Source organism: Narcine bancroftii, chromosome 1, assembly GCF_036971445.1.
Source record: "Narcine bancroftii isolate sNarBan1 chromosome 1, sNarBan1.hap1, whole genome shotgun sequence".
NCBI lineage: Eukaryota > Metazoa > Chordata > Chondrichthyes > Torpediniformes > Narcinidae > Narcine > Narcine bancroftii.
In genome coordinates this window covers 266,529,627-266,547,576 of record NC_091469.1, presented here as the reverse complement: position 1 = coordinate 266,547,576, position 17,950 = coordinate 266,529,627, and the positions used below count along the sequence as shown (strand labels likewise).

Here is a 17,950-nt window from a genome sequence, read left to right as displayed (position 1 = left end):
GAAGTAAATTCAGAAATATAGGCTAAATGTCTCTGCTGATGAGTTGACCAGGGATCCGTAATCTTGGCAAGGGAAAACATTAGAGGCTTATGGTCAGTAAACATGGTAAAATGCCTGCACTCGAGAAAATATCTGAAATGTTTGCTGGCCAGATAAAGTACTAACAGCTCCCAGTCAAAAAAGCTGTACTTTAATTCGGGCAGGCGTAGGTGGTGGCTGAAAAATTCGAGAGGTTGCCAGTGACCACTGATTTTCTGTTCTAGGACTGTGCCTACGGCAATGTCCGATGTGTCTGACTTGAGTGCAAGCGGGGCGTGCATATGGGGGTGGGCCAACGTAGTTACCTTTGAAAGCGCCTCTTTTGCTTTGTCAAATGCTTCTGTGGCCTTTGTAGTCCAGAGTTTTTTAGGTTTGACGGTGAGGATGTGGAACAAGGGCTTCATGATCCTGGCAGCTGCTGGGAGGAACCTATTATAAAAGTTAACCATTCCCAGGAATTCTTGTAGTCTTTTAACTGTAGTGGGATTTGGGAAGGTCTAAATGGCTGATACTTCATCTAGAAGTGGGGTTGTGGCTGCATTCGAAATCCTGTGCCCCAAAAAGTCAATTGTGCTTTGCCAAATGCACATTTTGCAAGATTGATAGAAAGGCCGAAATCCCAAAGCCTCTGGAACAATTGTCTCAGGCATTGTCTGTGCTCTTGTGATGACTCACTGGCCACTAAAATGTCATTGAGATAAACAAAAAGGAAGGGAAAATCTCTTGTGATGGTGTCCATGAAATGTTGGAACATCTGAGCCGCCTTCTTAAAGCCAAAAGGCATCCTCAGAAACTCAAATAGACCAAATGGAGTAATAATGACCGTTTTAGGGATGTCCTCTGGGTGGACAGGAATTTGGTGATAATGTTTTACTAAGTCTACCTTAGAGAAGATACGTTTGCCATGGAGATTGGCGGCAAAATCTTGAATGCGTGATATTGGATTCCTATCCTGCACAGTTGCACCATTGAGGCGTCGGTAATCTCCACAAAGTCTTAGGCCACCAGATGCTTTGGGCACCATATGGAGTAGCAATGCCCAAGGACTATCGGACCTTCGGATGATGCCCAGTTTCTCCATAGTTTTGAACTCTTTTTTGGCTTGTAGTAGCCAGTCAGAGGCAAGTCTGCATGCCTTGGAATGTAGGGGAAGGCTTTTGGTGGTTAAATATTGCTGAACTCCATGATGCATAGAGAATTAAATGGAAATCTGGTGCAAGTAATTCAGGAAAATCTGCTAATAAGTTCGCAAAATCATCAGTGGTGAGTGTTTGCCCACGTAGCAGTGTCACCAGCCGATGACCTGAAGAAAGTGGGCATGTGTGGAATGTGGGGGCATGGACCAAACTGTGCTCTTTCACGTCTACCAACAAGTTATGTGCCCTCAGGAAGTCCGCTCCTAAAATGAGCTGTCCTACGGCCTCTAGCGTGAAAGCCCAGCGGTAAAGTGTGTCACCTAATACCAGTTGTATCAACCTTGTACCATAACTGCTTATTGTATTGCCATTGGCAGCATGTAAATCAGCTTGAGGCACTCGAGATTCCCACTCATAAGAAGATGGCAGGAAGATATTGAGCTGAGGTCCGGTATCAACTAGCAGTTTGGATCCATGCGCTGGTCAGTGGCATATAACAGGTCGGTCTGGTCGCCAACTGCCGAGGCCATCAGTGGCAGTTGACATTGTCATTTCCCTGGGAGTCAACCACGTAACTGCATGGTGGCACCCAGTGGCACTCATTCCTGTCCCAATTTGGTAGAAACACCACTCACTGTTCTCCAATGTTTTTTTCTTCCTCGGTAGATTGTGGAGGGCTGTAAAACTGGCGGCTGCATTGACTTGACTGTCCAAGGTGACCTATTGAAACTTTGCCATGGGAGGCTGTGGTATCCTGTGAAGTCAGTCTGCCTCCCTTGCCACTTCCTTTGGTTTGGAGAAGTCAGAAGAAGAGAGCAGCAGGACAATGTCATGAGGGAGCCATTTTAAGAAGGCTGCCTTGAACATTAAGCAGCTAACGCAAGCATTTCATTAATCAGTTCTGATGGCCTTAGGTTCCCCCAAATTGTTGAGGTGGAGTAAGCATGTGCCTCATGCCAGGCCAGATATGCCGAAAGTCATGAGGAGTGTAATGATATTGATCATGGTTGCAATGCAACTAGCAATGCCTTAAGGATTTAGATCCCATTTGATTATACTTGGCTGCAACAGGGGGCTGACACAGAGCAGGAGACACATAAGTAAGATCTGTAATGGAGGCTTGCAGCTTCATGACATGCCTCATGAGTTGTTTATATCAACTTTAAAGAACCTTTTCCTTCATCCATGTGTTGTCTATGAACTCACACATATGAATACAAAATGAAACATGGTGTCAGAAGTGGGATGAAGGAAATTAAAGGAATTACTTTAAAAGGTAAAATCTAAAGTCAGCAACTGATCAGTGAAGAGAAGCTAACAAAGTGAAAAATGGAAGGATTACATACACCAGCAAAACTTCAGCTGACAAGAAATGTGGCTGAAAATTGGAACAGATTTAATTTAACATTTTGGATTGTATTTAGTGGTAGTCAGAGCTGACGAGAAAAATGATAAAGTGAAAGTGTCAAGTTTTCTTACATATCGTGGGTGATGAATTCCTGGAGGTGTATAATAACTTCACATTTGCTGATGAAGGAGACAAAATGAAACTGGAAAAAAAATAATGGAACAGTACCTAAACATAACGTGATGTTTGAGAGGCACAGATTTTTCATGTGTACAGGAAACATAAGAAAGTATTATGTTACTGAATTGAAAAACAGAAGCAAAACATGTGAATTTGGTGGACTGAATGACTGGCTGATAAAAGAGAGAATTGTGTGTGGTTTTCCAGATAATAGTCTAAGGGAAAGACTACTGAGAGCAAAATCTAGAGTGGAAAAAGCCATTGCACTGGGTTGGGCTACAGAAACTGTAAATATTCAGGCAGAAGAGCTGTTCAGTGAAACTAGCTGCAACGAGGATGCAGTAAGCACGAATGGACATAAACAATTTAACAAATGCATGCCAATGTGAAAAGAGAGGTGTGGCCTGCAAACAAAAATGAAAGGGACAATTGAAAGCCATGTTGTCGATGCGGTGCACAACACCTACCAAAAAAGTGTCCAGCATATGCTATATGTGCAACAAAAGCAACCATTATGCCCGTTGCTGTAGGAACCAAGTGCAAGAAAGCAAGGTTCATGCAGTAGATGAAAGGGAGATAGAGGAATTCTATGTAGATGTGACTGAAAACAAGAAAGAAAACAGAGACTGGATGTTGAGATTAAAAGTAAATGACATATACATTTCAGTTAAATTGGATACTAGAGAATAAATTAATGTAATATCAGAAACTGATTTTAAGAAGATTAGACCAAGACCAAAGATGTATGGAACAAAAATGAAGGTGACAGGATATTCAGGTACTGATAAACCAGTGCAAGGAGAACGCATGGTCAAAGTGAAACACAAGTACAAGGAGGACATGCTAGCATTCATCATGGTACCAAAGGATGTACAGACAATTAGGATTGTCTAGGATTAACAGCCCATGAGAAACTGAACCTGTTGAAAAGAGTCCTCATTGTGGAAAGTGAAGGAGAGGCAGTCTATGATGAACTCATGAAGGAGTACAATGACCTATTTCAGGGTCCAGGCTGCCTTCCAGAAGAACACACGATCAAAGTGGAAAATGTGTGCCACCGATAATACATCCATGTAGAAAAGTTCCATTTGCGCTTTAAAAGCAACTAAAAGCAGAGTTGGACAGGATGGAAAGCCTGAATGTGATTCAGAAGATAGATGGACAAGAAGAACAGAAAGCTTAGAATTTGCCTGGATCCAAGCAATAAAGAGAGAACACTTCAAACTTCCAACGTGTGAAGAAATCATGTCACAGTTTGCAAATGCAAAGTTTTTCATCAAGTTAGTTGCATCATCAGGATTTTGGCAGTTGAAATTCAATGAAGCAAGTTCAAGACTGTGCACGTTCAATAGTCCATTTGGCAGATATAGATTCCTAAGGTTACCATTCAGAATTGTCTTAGCTCCTGAAGTGCATCACAAAACTATCCATGTGGTCCATGAGCACCTGGACAGATTTGAAACCTCAATGATGACATCATAGTATAGGGAACCACAAGAATGGAGCATGATGAGAGACTAGGGAAAGAGCTGGAAGCAACAAGGAAAGCAACCCTGAAGCTGAATAGAGAGAAATGCCAGCTCGGAGTGACAGAACTAACATTTGTATGAGACATTATTAGCAGTGAGGGATTCAGACTAGATCCCAGAAAGGTGTCCACTATTGGGAACATGCCAAAGCCACAATGCAAAAAGGACATAGAGGTTTAATGGAATGGTCAACTATATGGGTAAATTCACATCCAACCTCTCAGAAAAGGTGGCTTCATTGAGAAGACCAACAGAAAAGAACATTGAATGGGAGTGGAATCTTGAGCATGTAAAGTCATGGAGCGAACTAAAGAAACTGCTCACAGAGGAACCAGTTCTGAAGTTTTATGACCCAGCGAGATCCATCAAGATATCATCAGATGCATCACATAGTGGGCTTGGTGCAGTTCTTCAGCAAAAATATGATGAATGACAACCCACTGAGTATGCATTACACTCAATGACAGACGCGGAGACACAATACCCTCAAATTGAAAAGGAGCTGCTCAGCATCACATACGCCTGTGAAAGATTTCATCAGTTTGTGTCAGGACAAGTAATCAGTGTAGAGACTGACTTTAAGCCCTTGATTGCATTGTTCCAAAAGCCATTAAATGAATGTCCACTTAGAATACAAAGACTGATGATTAGGCTGCAATGCTAGACACTGAATGTGGTGTACACTCCAGGTAAGCTAATGTACAGAGCAGAGCTGTTGACACAAGAGACCCCACAAGCACAAAAATTAATGAAGACATGAAGGCCTTCGTGGACATTATCACAAATGCACTGCCCATATCAGATGCAAAAATGGAGCTCATAAAGTCAGAGACAAACAAAGATGAAACACTGAGACAACTGAGAAAAAAAAACAGAAATATCAAGCAAGCAATCCTGCAGAACCATGAAAGCCACACCCAGCACCAAACAGACCTTACCAGAAGGTTGGCACTGACCTATTCGAAAGGCAAGGGAAGGACTACCTTGTAAGTCACAAACTATTACTCCCTGTATCCAGAGATGTGTAGACTGAACACCACCACTGCAGATGCGGTAATAAAAGGTATGAAAGCCATATTCTCCAGATGTGGCATGGCAAGCGAAGTCTTCACAGACAATGGATCCCAGTTTTGCAATTTAAAGTTCAACAGTTTGTCAAAGAGAGGGACTTTGTACACACCACATCAAGTCTTCATTTTTCACAGTCCAATGGTCTAGTGGAAAAATCAGTACAGACAGTGAAAAGAATGATGAACAAGGCAAAAAACAGTGGAACAGAATTTTACCAGAGCATGCTAGTATACCGCACAATGCCACTCGAGTGTGGTATGTCACCAGAACAACTCCTTATGGGATGTAGGCTAAGATCAAACCTACCCATTCAGGAGAACCTCCTAAAAACAAAAGAGGGGGAGAGAGTGAGGAAGTTCAAAGAACAACAGAAAGAAAAGCAAAAGTATTACTTTGACAGAGGAACAAAAAAACCTACTGGAACTCTACACTGGTGACCAAATAAGGCTAAAAGATATTGGCTCAGAAGGGAACTATCCTTGGTGAAGTCCAACCAAGATCATACACCATTCAGACAGATGAAGGTGCTGTTTTGTGAAGAAATCATCAAAATCTTCAAATGGTACCAACCACAGTAGATGGAAAGACAGATACTGTTGAACAACCTGAATACACAACTGAGAAGACATCATCTGAGGCAAAAACTCAGATTCAAGGACAATCAATCCAGAGATTGTCAAGACACATGAATCCTCCCAAGAGACTCATTGAGTAAATTTAAAGTCTCCTGTTATAGAATGAAGTTGTGCTATCTTATTCACTCTTCAAGTTTTAGTGTATGTAAATATGAACACACAAAACAAGTTTTAAAAATGTTAACAATAATTGATAATAATGAAAATGTAAGTTCTTGGTGTTAAAGTTAAAATTGCAGAGTTATACAAAGAGAAGATGTTAGTTAAAAGTAAGCTACTTTTGTTTTAAGAAAGGGAAATGTAATGACAGTGATCATAGTTGCAATGGAACTAGCAATGCCTTAATGATTCTGATGGCCTTAGGTCTCCCAAATTGTTGAGGTGGAGTAAGATTGTGCCTCTTGCCAGGTCAGACATGCCAAAAGACGTGAGGAGTGGAATGATATTGATCATGGCTGCAATGCAACTAGCAATGTCTTAATGATCATGGCTCCCATTTGATTATAGTTGGCTGCCAGCAGTGGGCTGACACAGAGCAGGAGACATAGTATGTAAGATCTATAATGGAGACTTGCAGCCTCATGTGCTGTTTATATCAACTTTAAAGTAAAGAACCTTTTCCTTCATCCATCTATTACCTAAGAACTCATAAATACAAATACAAGATGAAACAAGGAGGTCTGCCTTAAAAGAACTGTATTGATCCTCCTCGGGTGGGTTGTTGATAAAATCATCTACCTTGGCAGCAGAATCTTCATCTAATGAGGCGACTACATGCCAGAATTTGGTGGCTTCATTTGTTATGTTCCTAATGTGGAACTGGGCCTCAGCCTGCTGGAACCATGGATGTGGTCTGTGAGGCCAGAAGGTGGGCAGTTTCACAGCCGCCATGTGCAGTGCAGTAGTGGCATCCATTCTACAGGCTTTCTTACCATCTTTCACTGTTGGGGCTCAAAAGACATTGAGTACCCATCGGGGTCACCAATTTAGTGGGATTAACTGCAGAGCTCAAGAAACAACAGCTACCAGAGAAGAGTCAACTACCAACTGATTTTTATTTTAAACAATCACACACCTCACAAAGGGGAGTGACGTCAGCACGCCTCACAAAGGGGAGTGATGGGGGGGCATGGCAAGATGGCATAGAGGGAAGACGTGAAGTTCCACCTTCCCCCAGTTAGACTTATAAATACCCAATTTTAATACTTGTAAAAGTGGTTAAAAATAGTATTTACAGACTTTGGAATAGTGGAGGATTGAAATGGCTACAAATGTGAAGAAATCAAAAGCTCAATTGCAAATTACCTTATAATTGCAAATTACCTTATAAAAGTGTTGAAGAATTGAGGTCGACCTACCAAGTTGAAGCCATGGAGTCGTCGATTGGAGCTCTCAAGCCTCAGAGGACTCAGGCTCAGCTAAGTATTATACGGGCACCAATCGCGCATTTGCAAGATGGCGCCGGTTCAGTGATGAGCTCGGCCGGCACTGACTCGCGTACCCGTGAACCCAGGCGTGCAGGTGGATCAGTCAAGCGAGGACAGACTTGCGAGCCCGCAGTATTGCCTAATGGTCCGGGGGCGCGCAGTATAGCGTCAGAAGATGCACCTGCATGGTCAGTGACTTGCCAGGCATTGTGCGGTGCGTCGCAGGTCCGTGAATTATTGGAAAAGGTGTGGGCTGTGGGGGAGCCCAAAAGACAGTGGGCTGATGAGGTCGGCATGCTGTTGACAGGTGCCCAGACCCGCAGCTGCACTGGAAGAGGAGCCACTGTGTTAGGGGAGGAAGAGAGACCAGAGAAGGTAGGCCTCAAGGGGAGTGATGGAACCTGGATTGGATTCTGTGTTTACAATATTGGAAGGGATTGCTCATCAAATGGAAAACATGTCAATGCAGATGTGTATTCAGATAAACCAAGGATTTATGGAAATGAAAACTAAAATGAATAATATGTGTGAAGAGATGACTTCTATGAAGAAAGATATGACTGTAGTTAAAACTGATGTTAGTAGATGTATAAAAACAGTAGATACTGTACAGGATAATTTATTTAAAATTGAAGAAGTTATTTTTGAATGTAAGAATCAAGTAGAGCGTAATAGAGAAAAAATGGAAAAAGTGGAGGACTCTTTCATGAACTGGAGAATTCAGAAGAAGGAATTATTGAAGAAGATTGATTCATTAGAGAATCAAGGTCGAAGAAATAATGTAAAAATAGTAGGTCTTCCAGAAGATATGAAGTTACCTATAAACCTCAGGAAATTAATGACCAGTTTTACTCATCTTATCAACAATTATATACTTCTGAGGGAAAGCAGGAAGCTGATTCTATTGGTTCTTATTTGTCTAAATTAAATTTACCTGTTTTAGGAGAGGAGGAGGTTAGGGAATTAGAAGCTCCATTTACAGATTTCGAGATTAAAGAAGCTATACAAGAGATGCCGAATAGGAGGTCACCGGGGGATGATGGATTTTCAGCTGAATTTTATAAAGTATTTTATGAAGACTTATCTTCGGTATTTGGAGATGTTCTACAGCAAATAACTGAGGATCAGGTGTTATGGGGATCTTGTTTGAGTGCTATAATTACTGTGATTTTAAAGAAAGATAGGGATCCATTGAAAGTATCTTCGTAGAGGCCTATTTCATTACTAAATATAGATTATAAAATTTTGGCGAAAGTATTAGCGAATAGACTTGCAAAATATTTACCTCAGTTGATAATGTAGATCAAACAGGTTTTATTAAGAATAGAAATGCATTGGTCAATGCATCTAGACAGCAACTCAACCACCCAATGGTGGTTGCATTGGATATGGGAAAAGCTATTGATAGAGTTGAATGGAATTTTTTATTTAAGGTGTTAGAGAAATTTAATTTTGGCCCTTATTTTATTGGTTGGTTTCTTTCTTCTTTGGCTTGGCTTCGCGGACGAAGATTTATGGAGGGGGTAAAAAGTCCACGTCAGCTGCAGGCTCGTTTGTGGCTGACAAGTCCGATGCGGGACAGGCAGACACGATGGCAGCGGTTGCAAGGGAAAATTGGTTGGTTGGGGTTGGGTGTTGGGTTTTTCCTCCTTTGCCTTTTGTCAGTGAGGTGGGCTCTGCGGTCTTCTTCAAAGGAGGTTGCTGCCCGCCAAACTGTGAGGCGCTAAGATGCACGGTTTGAGGCGATATCAGCCCACTGGCGGTGGTCAATGTGGCAGGCACCAAGAGATTTCTTTAGGCAGTCCTTGTACCTTTTCTTTGGTGCACCTCTGTCACGGTGGCCAGTGGAGAGCTCGCCATATAACACGATCTTGGGAAGGCGATGGTCCTCCATTCTGGAGACGTGACCCATCCAGCGCAGCTGGATCTTCAGCAGCGTGGACTCGATGCTGTCGACCTCTGCCATCTCGAGTACTTCGACGTTAGGGGTGTAAGCGCTCCAATGGATGTTGAGGATGGAGCGGAGACAACGCTGGTGGAAGCGTTCTAGGAGCCGTAGGTGGTGCCGGTAGAGGACCCATGATTCGGAGCCGAACAGGAGTGTGGGTATGACAACGGCTCTGTATACGCTTATCTTTGTGAGGTTTTTCAGTTGGTTGTTTTTCCAGACTCTTTTATATAAAGCTTTATATAAAAACCCAATTGCTAGGGTGGTGACAAATGGTCAAATTTCTTTACCATTTAAATTAATGTGGATGACTCGGCAAGGTTATCCATTATCACCAGCCTTGTTTGCATTGGCTATTAAACTGTTAGCTCAGACAATATGATGGAATGATAAGATTAAAGGGATGAGAATTGCAGATGATGAATATAAGATTAATTTATTTGCGGATGATGTGTTGGTCTATTTGACAGAACTGGAGCAGTCTTTGAAATATTTGCAAGATTGCTTGCTGAAATTTTGGGAGTTATCTGGATATAAGTTAAATTGGGATAAGAGTGAAATATTACCAGTTGAGAAGGAGACTATTCGGAATATAAAAATATTATAAAATTGAAATGGTCAGATAGAATTAAATATTTGGGAATAATAGTAAATGTAGATTACCAATCTTTATATGAATTAAATTATGTTCCTTTATTAAAAAGGATTAAAATGGATTTGATTAAATGGAAAGATCTTCTGTTAACATTAATTGGTCAAGTAAATTGTATTAAAATGAATATTTTTCCTCGAATCCAATATTTGTTTCAGTTGATACCTTGTTTACTTTCAAAGAGTTTCTTGCAGGATTTGAATAGCACGGTACAGGAATTTTTATGGAAGGGGAAATTAGCATGAGTAGCTTTACATAAACTTACATGGAAATATGCATTGGGTGGTTTTCAATTATCTCATTCTCAAAATTATTATGAAGCAGCTCAGTTGAAATTTGTTAGTAGATTGATGGATATGGACCAACTTCCAAGTTGGGTGGAGGTGGAAATGGCTTGTATTTCTGAAGTTGAGGTACATCAGTTCATATTTAAATGGAATATGAATTTATTGCAGGAATGTAATATGCCGGTATTAAAACACTTGTCAAAGATATAGGGTAAAAGAAATATAGTTTTAGGGTCGAAGGGTAAACTATCAATTCAAACTCTGTTATACCATAATCAACTTATTCCCTTTTCAATGTTTAATAATCATTTAAAGAGATGGAATTCTAAGGATATAAAGATAGTTCATGATTGCTTTGAAGAAGGACAGTTTCTTTCCTTTAATCAGTTGAGGGAGAAATTTGATATATCTGTAAATTCTTTATTTGTGTACTATCAACTCAGAGCTTTGATAAAAGATAATTATGGTGAAGAGATTAATTTACCTATGTTGACGAAATTTGATTTCATCTATACTAAATAAAGGTTATATTTCGGATATGTATCAATTGTTACAAGATAGTATGGATAAACTGGAATGGGAGAAATCTAGGCTTAAACGGGAAAGTGATTTAACTTATATTTTTCCTAAAGACCTTTGGGAGGTTATGTGTCATGACAGTGTAACTAAATTGACGAATGTAAGATATGGAATGGTTAATTATAATTTTTTACAGCAGTTATATTTGACTCCAGAGCAATTGAAAAAATATGGGTTTAGGAATTCGGAGTCTTGTTTTCGATGTAGACTATGTAATGGAACTTTTTTACATGTTGTTTGGTCTTGTGTTAAAGTGCAACCATTTTGGGAAGGAATTAGATTGGTCTTGGAAAAATTATTTAAGATTAAATTACCACTAGACCCATTGATTTTATTATTGGGCTATATGGTTTCTTTGGGGTTGGATAAATTTCAAATTGCATATGTACGTTTAGAGTTTTCTGTAGCACGAAAATGTGTAGCTAGTACTTGGAAAGATAATGTGGAGATTAATATAGTATGTTGGCATAATGAATTAAGAGCTTGTATTCCGTTGGAAAAAATTACATGTAACTTGCATGATAATTATTCCTTCTTTGTTAATATGTGGTCTTCTTATTTGGAATATATGAATTTGAAAATACTTTGAAATATTCTATATATTCTGTTTTGTTTTTGTATTTGGCACCCTTTAAGGGAGCTGGCTGAAGGGCTGGGAGGGTGGGGAGGGTTTTTCTTTATGTATCTAAAAATTTCTTGCTGTTGTTTGATTTTATTTTGTTTTAAAAAATCTTTTATTTAAAATTTGAAAAAAAAAACCCAAAGGGGAGTGATGTCAGCATGCCTCACAAAGGGGAGTGATGTCAGTGCACCTCACAGAGAGGAGTGATGTCAGCGCACCTGACAAAGGGGAGTGATGTCAGCATGCCTCACAAAGGGGAGTGATGTCAGTGCACCTCACAGAGAGGAGTGATGTCAGCGCACCTGACAAAGGGGAGTGATGTCAGCATGCCTCACAAAGGGGAGTGATGTCAGCGCGCTTCACAAAGAGGAGTAATGTCAGCGCTCCTCATAAAGGGGAGTGATGTCAGCACGCTGCAATCATTGTCTCTCTGGCCACATGCCAGCAGGAAAGCAACATAGTCCGTCTACGCACAGGGTTCTGCAAACGAAGGCTTCTCCTGGGCAAAGAAGGGGAGCCCGCACTATTCTGGCCGACTGGTACAGCAGCCAAGTAGACTATGTCAGCCCTCTCCCAAGCCAAATGAAAAAAGCCTACATACTGATGATGGTGGATACCTTCTCTGGTTGTTCCTGGTGGTGGAGGCCTGTGTGTGGGCTGAACAGGACAACACCATTCAGGGAATGAAATAGCACTCCTCCAGTCTGATTAGGGCTCACACTTTACAGGTGACAAAACTGGGTGACAGAGACTGGTATCCCATGGCTGTTGCACATCCCCTACCACCCGCAAGCATCAAATCTAATTGAAAGAATGAATGGTCTCCTCAAGCAAAAGCTGCACATGCTGACACCTGACAACACACTTAAGGGGTGGCTCAGCATGCTGCAAAGTATTCTAACATATTTCACAGGTTGCTCAAAGATCAAGGTTTAAAGTTTGTTTTAGAGAATAAATTAGAGGTGGTGAAGTGGAAAGGCTTTCAAAGGAAATTCCAAAACTTTGGACCTGGGCAGATGAAGAAACTGCACTAGCAACTGAATGATTAAATTTGGCCATGCGCAGATGTCTAAAATAAGAAGTGACATGAAATCCCCAAGAATTATAGCACTGGAACTGATCGCACAATAAGCACAACCATAAGGAATTTTTCATTCATTTGCAATATAAAAGAGTCCGGTGGAGTTTATCTCTTTGGAAATCATTGTTCAAGATTTTGTGACATTGCAAAAAGATTACACCAATGCTTCATATGTCTGATTACCAAAGGCATATCACTTTAGGTTTGGAAAAGACTTCCAAACACACAGGAAACACAATGGCACAACTAACGGAGCTGATGACTTATAGGGCTGGAGACGAGGGTTAATCCTTTGGCTTTGTCTGTGTGAAGTTTGAACATTCTCCTCGAGATCTTGTGAATTTTATCTGTGTGCTCTGGTTTCTTCTTATGTCACAAAGCTGGTCAGTGAATTGGGCACTATAAATCATCCCAACTGCATAACTGAGTTGTAGAACCTGCAGTAAGATATGGGAATGTGGGGAAAATAAATACAGGAATAATATGGGATTTGGAGAAGTGAATGTTTGATGATCAGTGCAGACTCAATGTGGCCTGTTTCCATGCTGTATCTCTCTGTGACTCTATTACACATGGCCACAAGCAGGAAATAATGCTCTTTTCACCGTATGTTATCCTTAGAGAATACAGCATTTCTCACATTGCACCGGTTAATTTTAATGTTACCAAAGAGTCAATAAGACAACAGATTTGGTCTGCTTTACCTCACATCGATCAGCAGTTCAGAGACAGAAATAAAATTTGACTCTCTTGCCTCTCGTTATTCTGAAGGAAGTTGCAGTTGTAAACAATGGTAGTGTTCGTTGCTAGAACCCGAATTTACAAGGCGTGGCATACTATTTCAGTGATGGATAACTGAGGTCTGTAGCTGTGGCAATCTGCAAATAGGCCAATGAGAAACACTGATAAAAAGTAACATTAATGGGAACCAAAATTCTGAGAAGGCAGTGCAGGGCACAATATAAGGAGAATTGATTTTAAATATATGTTTGAGACGAGATCTTGTGTCAGCTATTCATGCTTTAAGTGAACTGCTGATTGCTATGACTTAATTAATCTTGGTTGCGTTGCAGAATTTTTCATGCGAGTCTGACATAATGGTTTCACCCTTCAATCAATGGTAAACTGCTCAGAATCATGAAAAACTACACATTACTTTTAGGCTCCAATTCTGGCCTCGCTTCTGAAAGATTGACTGCTATTGGGATTAAACGTACAGATTTTCGCAGTTTTTGTCAAAGTGCATCATGTTTAATCGTGAGCTCATTTAATGGGGTTCTGAGAAATGTGGAGAATATGCTTATGACATTTCTTTCTCTCTTCCTCTTGGTCCAAGGGCCAGACATCACTCCATGCCAGGTCGCTATTGCGGACATTGCTGGAGGAGTCCGGGGTAAGCTGTGCACTACACTAAGTTGAGCCGTAGTACTGAAATTTATCAGTGCTTGCGGAGAGCCATACCTCTGTTGGTGCAGGGAATCAGGAATGTTTGAATGTCCCTGTCTCTGAAGTGTGAAGGTCCAATTCAACCTTACTCCCACATTTAATATCCACATTTAGGTGCATTGACAGTGCCAGTAGATTCATGGTCAAGTTTGACTCCAGAGATTTAAGCACCCAATCCAGACTATATTTCCTATGTAGTGCACCAGTCTCTCAGTACTATCTGATGAGGCATTAAACCAAAGCTTTTTGTCTACCTTCACAGATGGCACAAGAGATCTAATGGCACTATTTTGAAGAGGAATATATTCATGGAGTCATAGAGACTAATAGAGCAGAAACAGACTTATGGGCACAGCATGTCAGTGCCAAACCAATGTGCCCTCCTACTTTAGTCCCACTTGCCCATACCTCTCCAATCCCCCTCCCAACAATTTGTCCTGCATTCTATTCTCCTATTCCTGCTCAAGTTGCACTGGTAGAATACCTTGTGGTCCTGGTCATAAGGATTCCGTCCTTCAACCCACTTCATCCACAGCTACCTTTTTTGTCCACCTCTACTAATTTCATCTGGCTGCATGAGGAATGCTTCCTCCATGTCTATGCTACTTAAATGTCTGTCAAAATGCCTTTTAAACATAGTATCATATACGATTCCACTGTCTCCTCTGGTGGGGAGTTCCAGATATCAACCATTCTCTGTGTAAAATCCGCTTTCCCCTCAAATACACTTTGAAACTTCTTCCTCCCACTTTAAACCTGTGCCCTTTTGTTGTTGATACCCCTAGCATGGGAAAGACAATATACTATTTACCCATCATTGCCATTTACAATTTTATCTATTCTAATCAAGTTACATGAAACATTTTGGCACATCATGAGGTCATGAAAGACTTGATGGAAATTCAGGATCTTCCTTTCAGCAATCAAAATTGGATAATCACCAAGATTAGGAAGCAGTTTGAACTTTGCCCTAGAACTTGAGTAAACTATGAAATGTAACTGGTGTGCCCCTGAAATTGGTTAATTCAGTGAAAGTCCAAAAAGAAAACTGGTCAAAGATGTCGAAGGGTTGAGCAGCTTCAGTGGGGAAAAAGCAACTGCGGTTTTCTCAGGCCCAGAATCTATATCAGGACTGAGATCGGAGAAAGAAGTATGAAGAGAAGAGGGTGAGAGGGACCAGTCAGTGATAAATTGACTGAAGAACAGTGAAAGGCATCACCAGTTTCACTAACTAGCACCTATCACACCTCACTCACTGGCACAATTTGTTCAATTACCTCTTCAAGTGCCAAATGCCCCAACGATACTTTTGACTATGTATTGGAGCAAACTGTGCTGAGGTTCGCCAGATAAAATGTTGTTGAATTAGTGCACTGAAGGCAGAATTTATAACCATTTTTTGAATAGATATACTTACAAAGTATTTTGGAATATATTTGTTTATCGGATAGGAAATGATATTTTGGCGTAACAAGGATGTTGCTGACAAACCCCTTGTTTTGAGCTGGCATATATCCAATGTGTCATTTTGTGTATATTCTGTTCATTTGCCAAGCAGATGGAAGATAAATCTTTATGCTTAAATATTGCACAGATGCAGTGGTGTTACATGTTTTAGAGGATGGATTTGCCAAATTCTGGCATGGTGTGCTTCATTTAGCTTAGAGCAAGTGTGGTAAATGCTAAATAGAACATGCATATGCTTTATTTACCAACATAATGCTCTGCTGTGTTATTTTTACTTAGGTCTTAAAGGAGTACAAGGATGGCTACCTTGAAGGCTTTTGTTGATTCTGTATTATATGCTTAAAGTTCCATGAATTTTCTTTAATTATACTTCAGTTGTCACACAATGGGCACACTGGAGAGTGGAATGATAACATCATCCAGTATACTTATTAACTGCTCAGTACATTGGGAATTGTCCAAAAAAAAAGGATTTGTTTGGAATTGCCTGAGTTTGCCACATGACTATTGCACTATGGTGCAACAGGAAATCCGCGGCATAGCATTACCTATCCTCAATGTGATTGCAGTTCACCTTTCTGAATACCTCTAATAAATGATCACAAAATAATGCAAATTAGTTTTTGTAATTGATCTTTGCTCCATTTTTTTCAAGTTCATCAATGAATTAGAAAAAAAAGAAAAGATGAGGATATTTGTATTCAGATGATTGCTACAAAGAATTATATGCAGTGTTAATAGGCTGCCAATCTTCTGGTACCTAATTTCTGGTATGATCAAGATTAATTTTTCTTCAACCTCAATCAGAAATGTTTAACCATGATGTAAGACAATTTAAGAATGGAAAAGAGTAGTTGAGAATCTGAATGAATTCAGGACATTTTCAGTAGTGGCATTTTCCAAAACTATTCCCCAGCGCCTTTCATTTCCTAATCCAATTAATGGCAGGACCCTTAAAAGCTCTAACGTGCAGAGGAATCTGGAGGTGCAGGGTCCAATGCCTCCTGAAAAGTGGTTTATGCTCTAGTAAATAGGATGGTAAAGAGTGCAAGGAAGTCAAATTGCCACACTTGATAAATTGTGTGAAATTCTGGTCACCCCATGATAGGGAGAAATATGGGGGGTTTATAAAATGTACAGATAAGTGATTTACCAAGATACTGCCTGGTTAATGCCTTCTACACCTGATTTCACCCACTAGATCAAGGAAAAGCCTCCCCCATGTCCTCAGATTATCTTCTCCTGAGTATCTGAGGATGGTGTGTGGGTTGCCTTCAGAAGAGTGAATCCAAGCAAAAGATATGGCTGAGTACTGAAAACTTGTGCTGACCAGCTTGCAATTAAAGATACAATTCTGTAGAAACTCAGCAGATCAAACAGTGCACTTTATATAGCAAAATATAAAGGTAATGATGAAGTAAGGTAATAGCTCAAGTTTCATTATCTTGATGAAGGGCTCAAGCAGAAAACATTGGTTATGTATCTTTATCTTTGCTATATAACATACACTGAATGCCCATTCAGAGCCAGCACTTCAGCGCTTGACGTCCTGTTTTGCGGAAACTGCCAAAATGTTTGGCCTGGAAGTCAGCCTGAAGAAAACTGAGGTCCTCCATCAGCCATCTCCCCATCATGACTACCAGCCCCCCCACATCTCCATCGGGCACATTGAACTCAAAAGGGTCAACCAGTTTACCTATCTCGGCTGCACCATTTCATCAGATGCAAGGATCGACAACGAGATAGACAACAGACTCGCCAAGGCAAATAGTGCCTTTGGAAGACTACACAAAAGAGTCTGGAAAAACAACCAACTGAAAATCCTCACAAAGATTAGCGTATACAGAGCCGTTGTCATACCCACACTCCTGTTCTGCTCCGAATCATGTGTCCTCTACCGGCATCACCTACGGCTCCTAGAACGCTTCCACCAGCGTTGTCTCCGCTCCATCCTCAACATTCATTGGAGCGACTTCATCACCAACATCGAAGTACTCGAGATGGCAGAGGCCGACAGCATCGAATCCATGCTGCTGAAGATCCAAATGCGTTGGGTAGGTCACATCTCCAGAATGGAGGACCATGGCCTTCCCAAGATCGTGTTATATGGTGAGCTCTCCACTGGCCACCGAGACAGAGGTGCACCAAAGAAGAGGTACAAGGACTGCCTATAAAAAGCTCTTGGTGCCTGCCACATTGACCACCGCCAGTGGGCTGATATCGCCTCAAACCGTGCATCTTGGCGCCTCACAGTTTGGCGGGCAGCAACCTCCTTTGAAGAAGACCGCAGAGCCCACCTCACTGACAAAAGACAAAGGAGGAAAAATCCAACACCCAACCCCAACCAACCAATTTTCCCTTGCAACCGCTGCAACCGTGTCTGCCTGTCCCGCATCGGACTTGTCAGCCACAAACGAGCCTGCAGCTGACGTGGACATTACCCCTCCATAAATCTTCGTCCATGAAGCCAAGCCAAAGAGAAGAGAAAGAAGAAAGAAGAGAT

At 41.0% G+C, this 17,950-nt stretch overlaps 1 protein-coding gene across 1 annotated transcript in view; it reads right to left on the bottom strand.

Moving 5' to 3' along the window:
- LOC138742820 (ethanolamine kinase 1-like) overlaps nucleotides 1-6,973 on the bottom strand; it is a 369,247-nt gene extending 362,274 nt beyond the window's left edge. The window contains exon 1 of the mRNA XM_069897775.1: nucleotides 6,677-6,973. Within this exon, the coding sequence (XP_069753876.1) occupies nucleotides 6,677-6,853 (177 nt within the window). The 5' untranslated portion in view covers nucleotides 6,854-6,973. The remainder of the gene's footprint in view (nucleotides 1-6,676) is intronic.
- Between the last annotated feature and the right edge of the window lie 10,977 nt (nucleotides 6,974-17,950).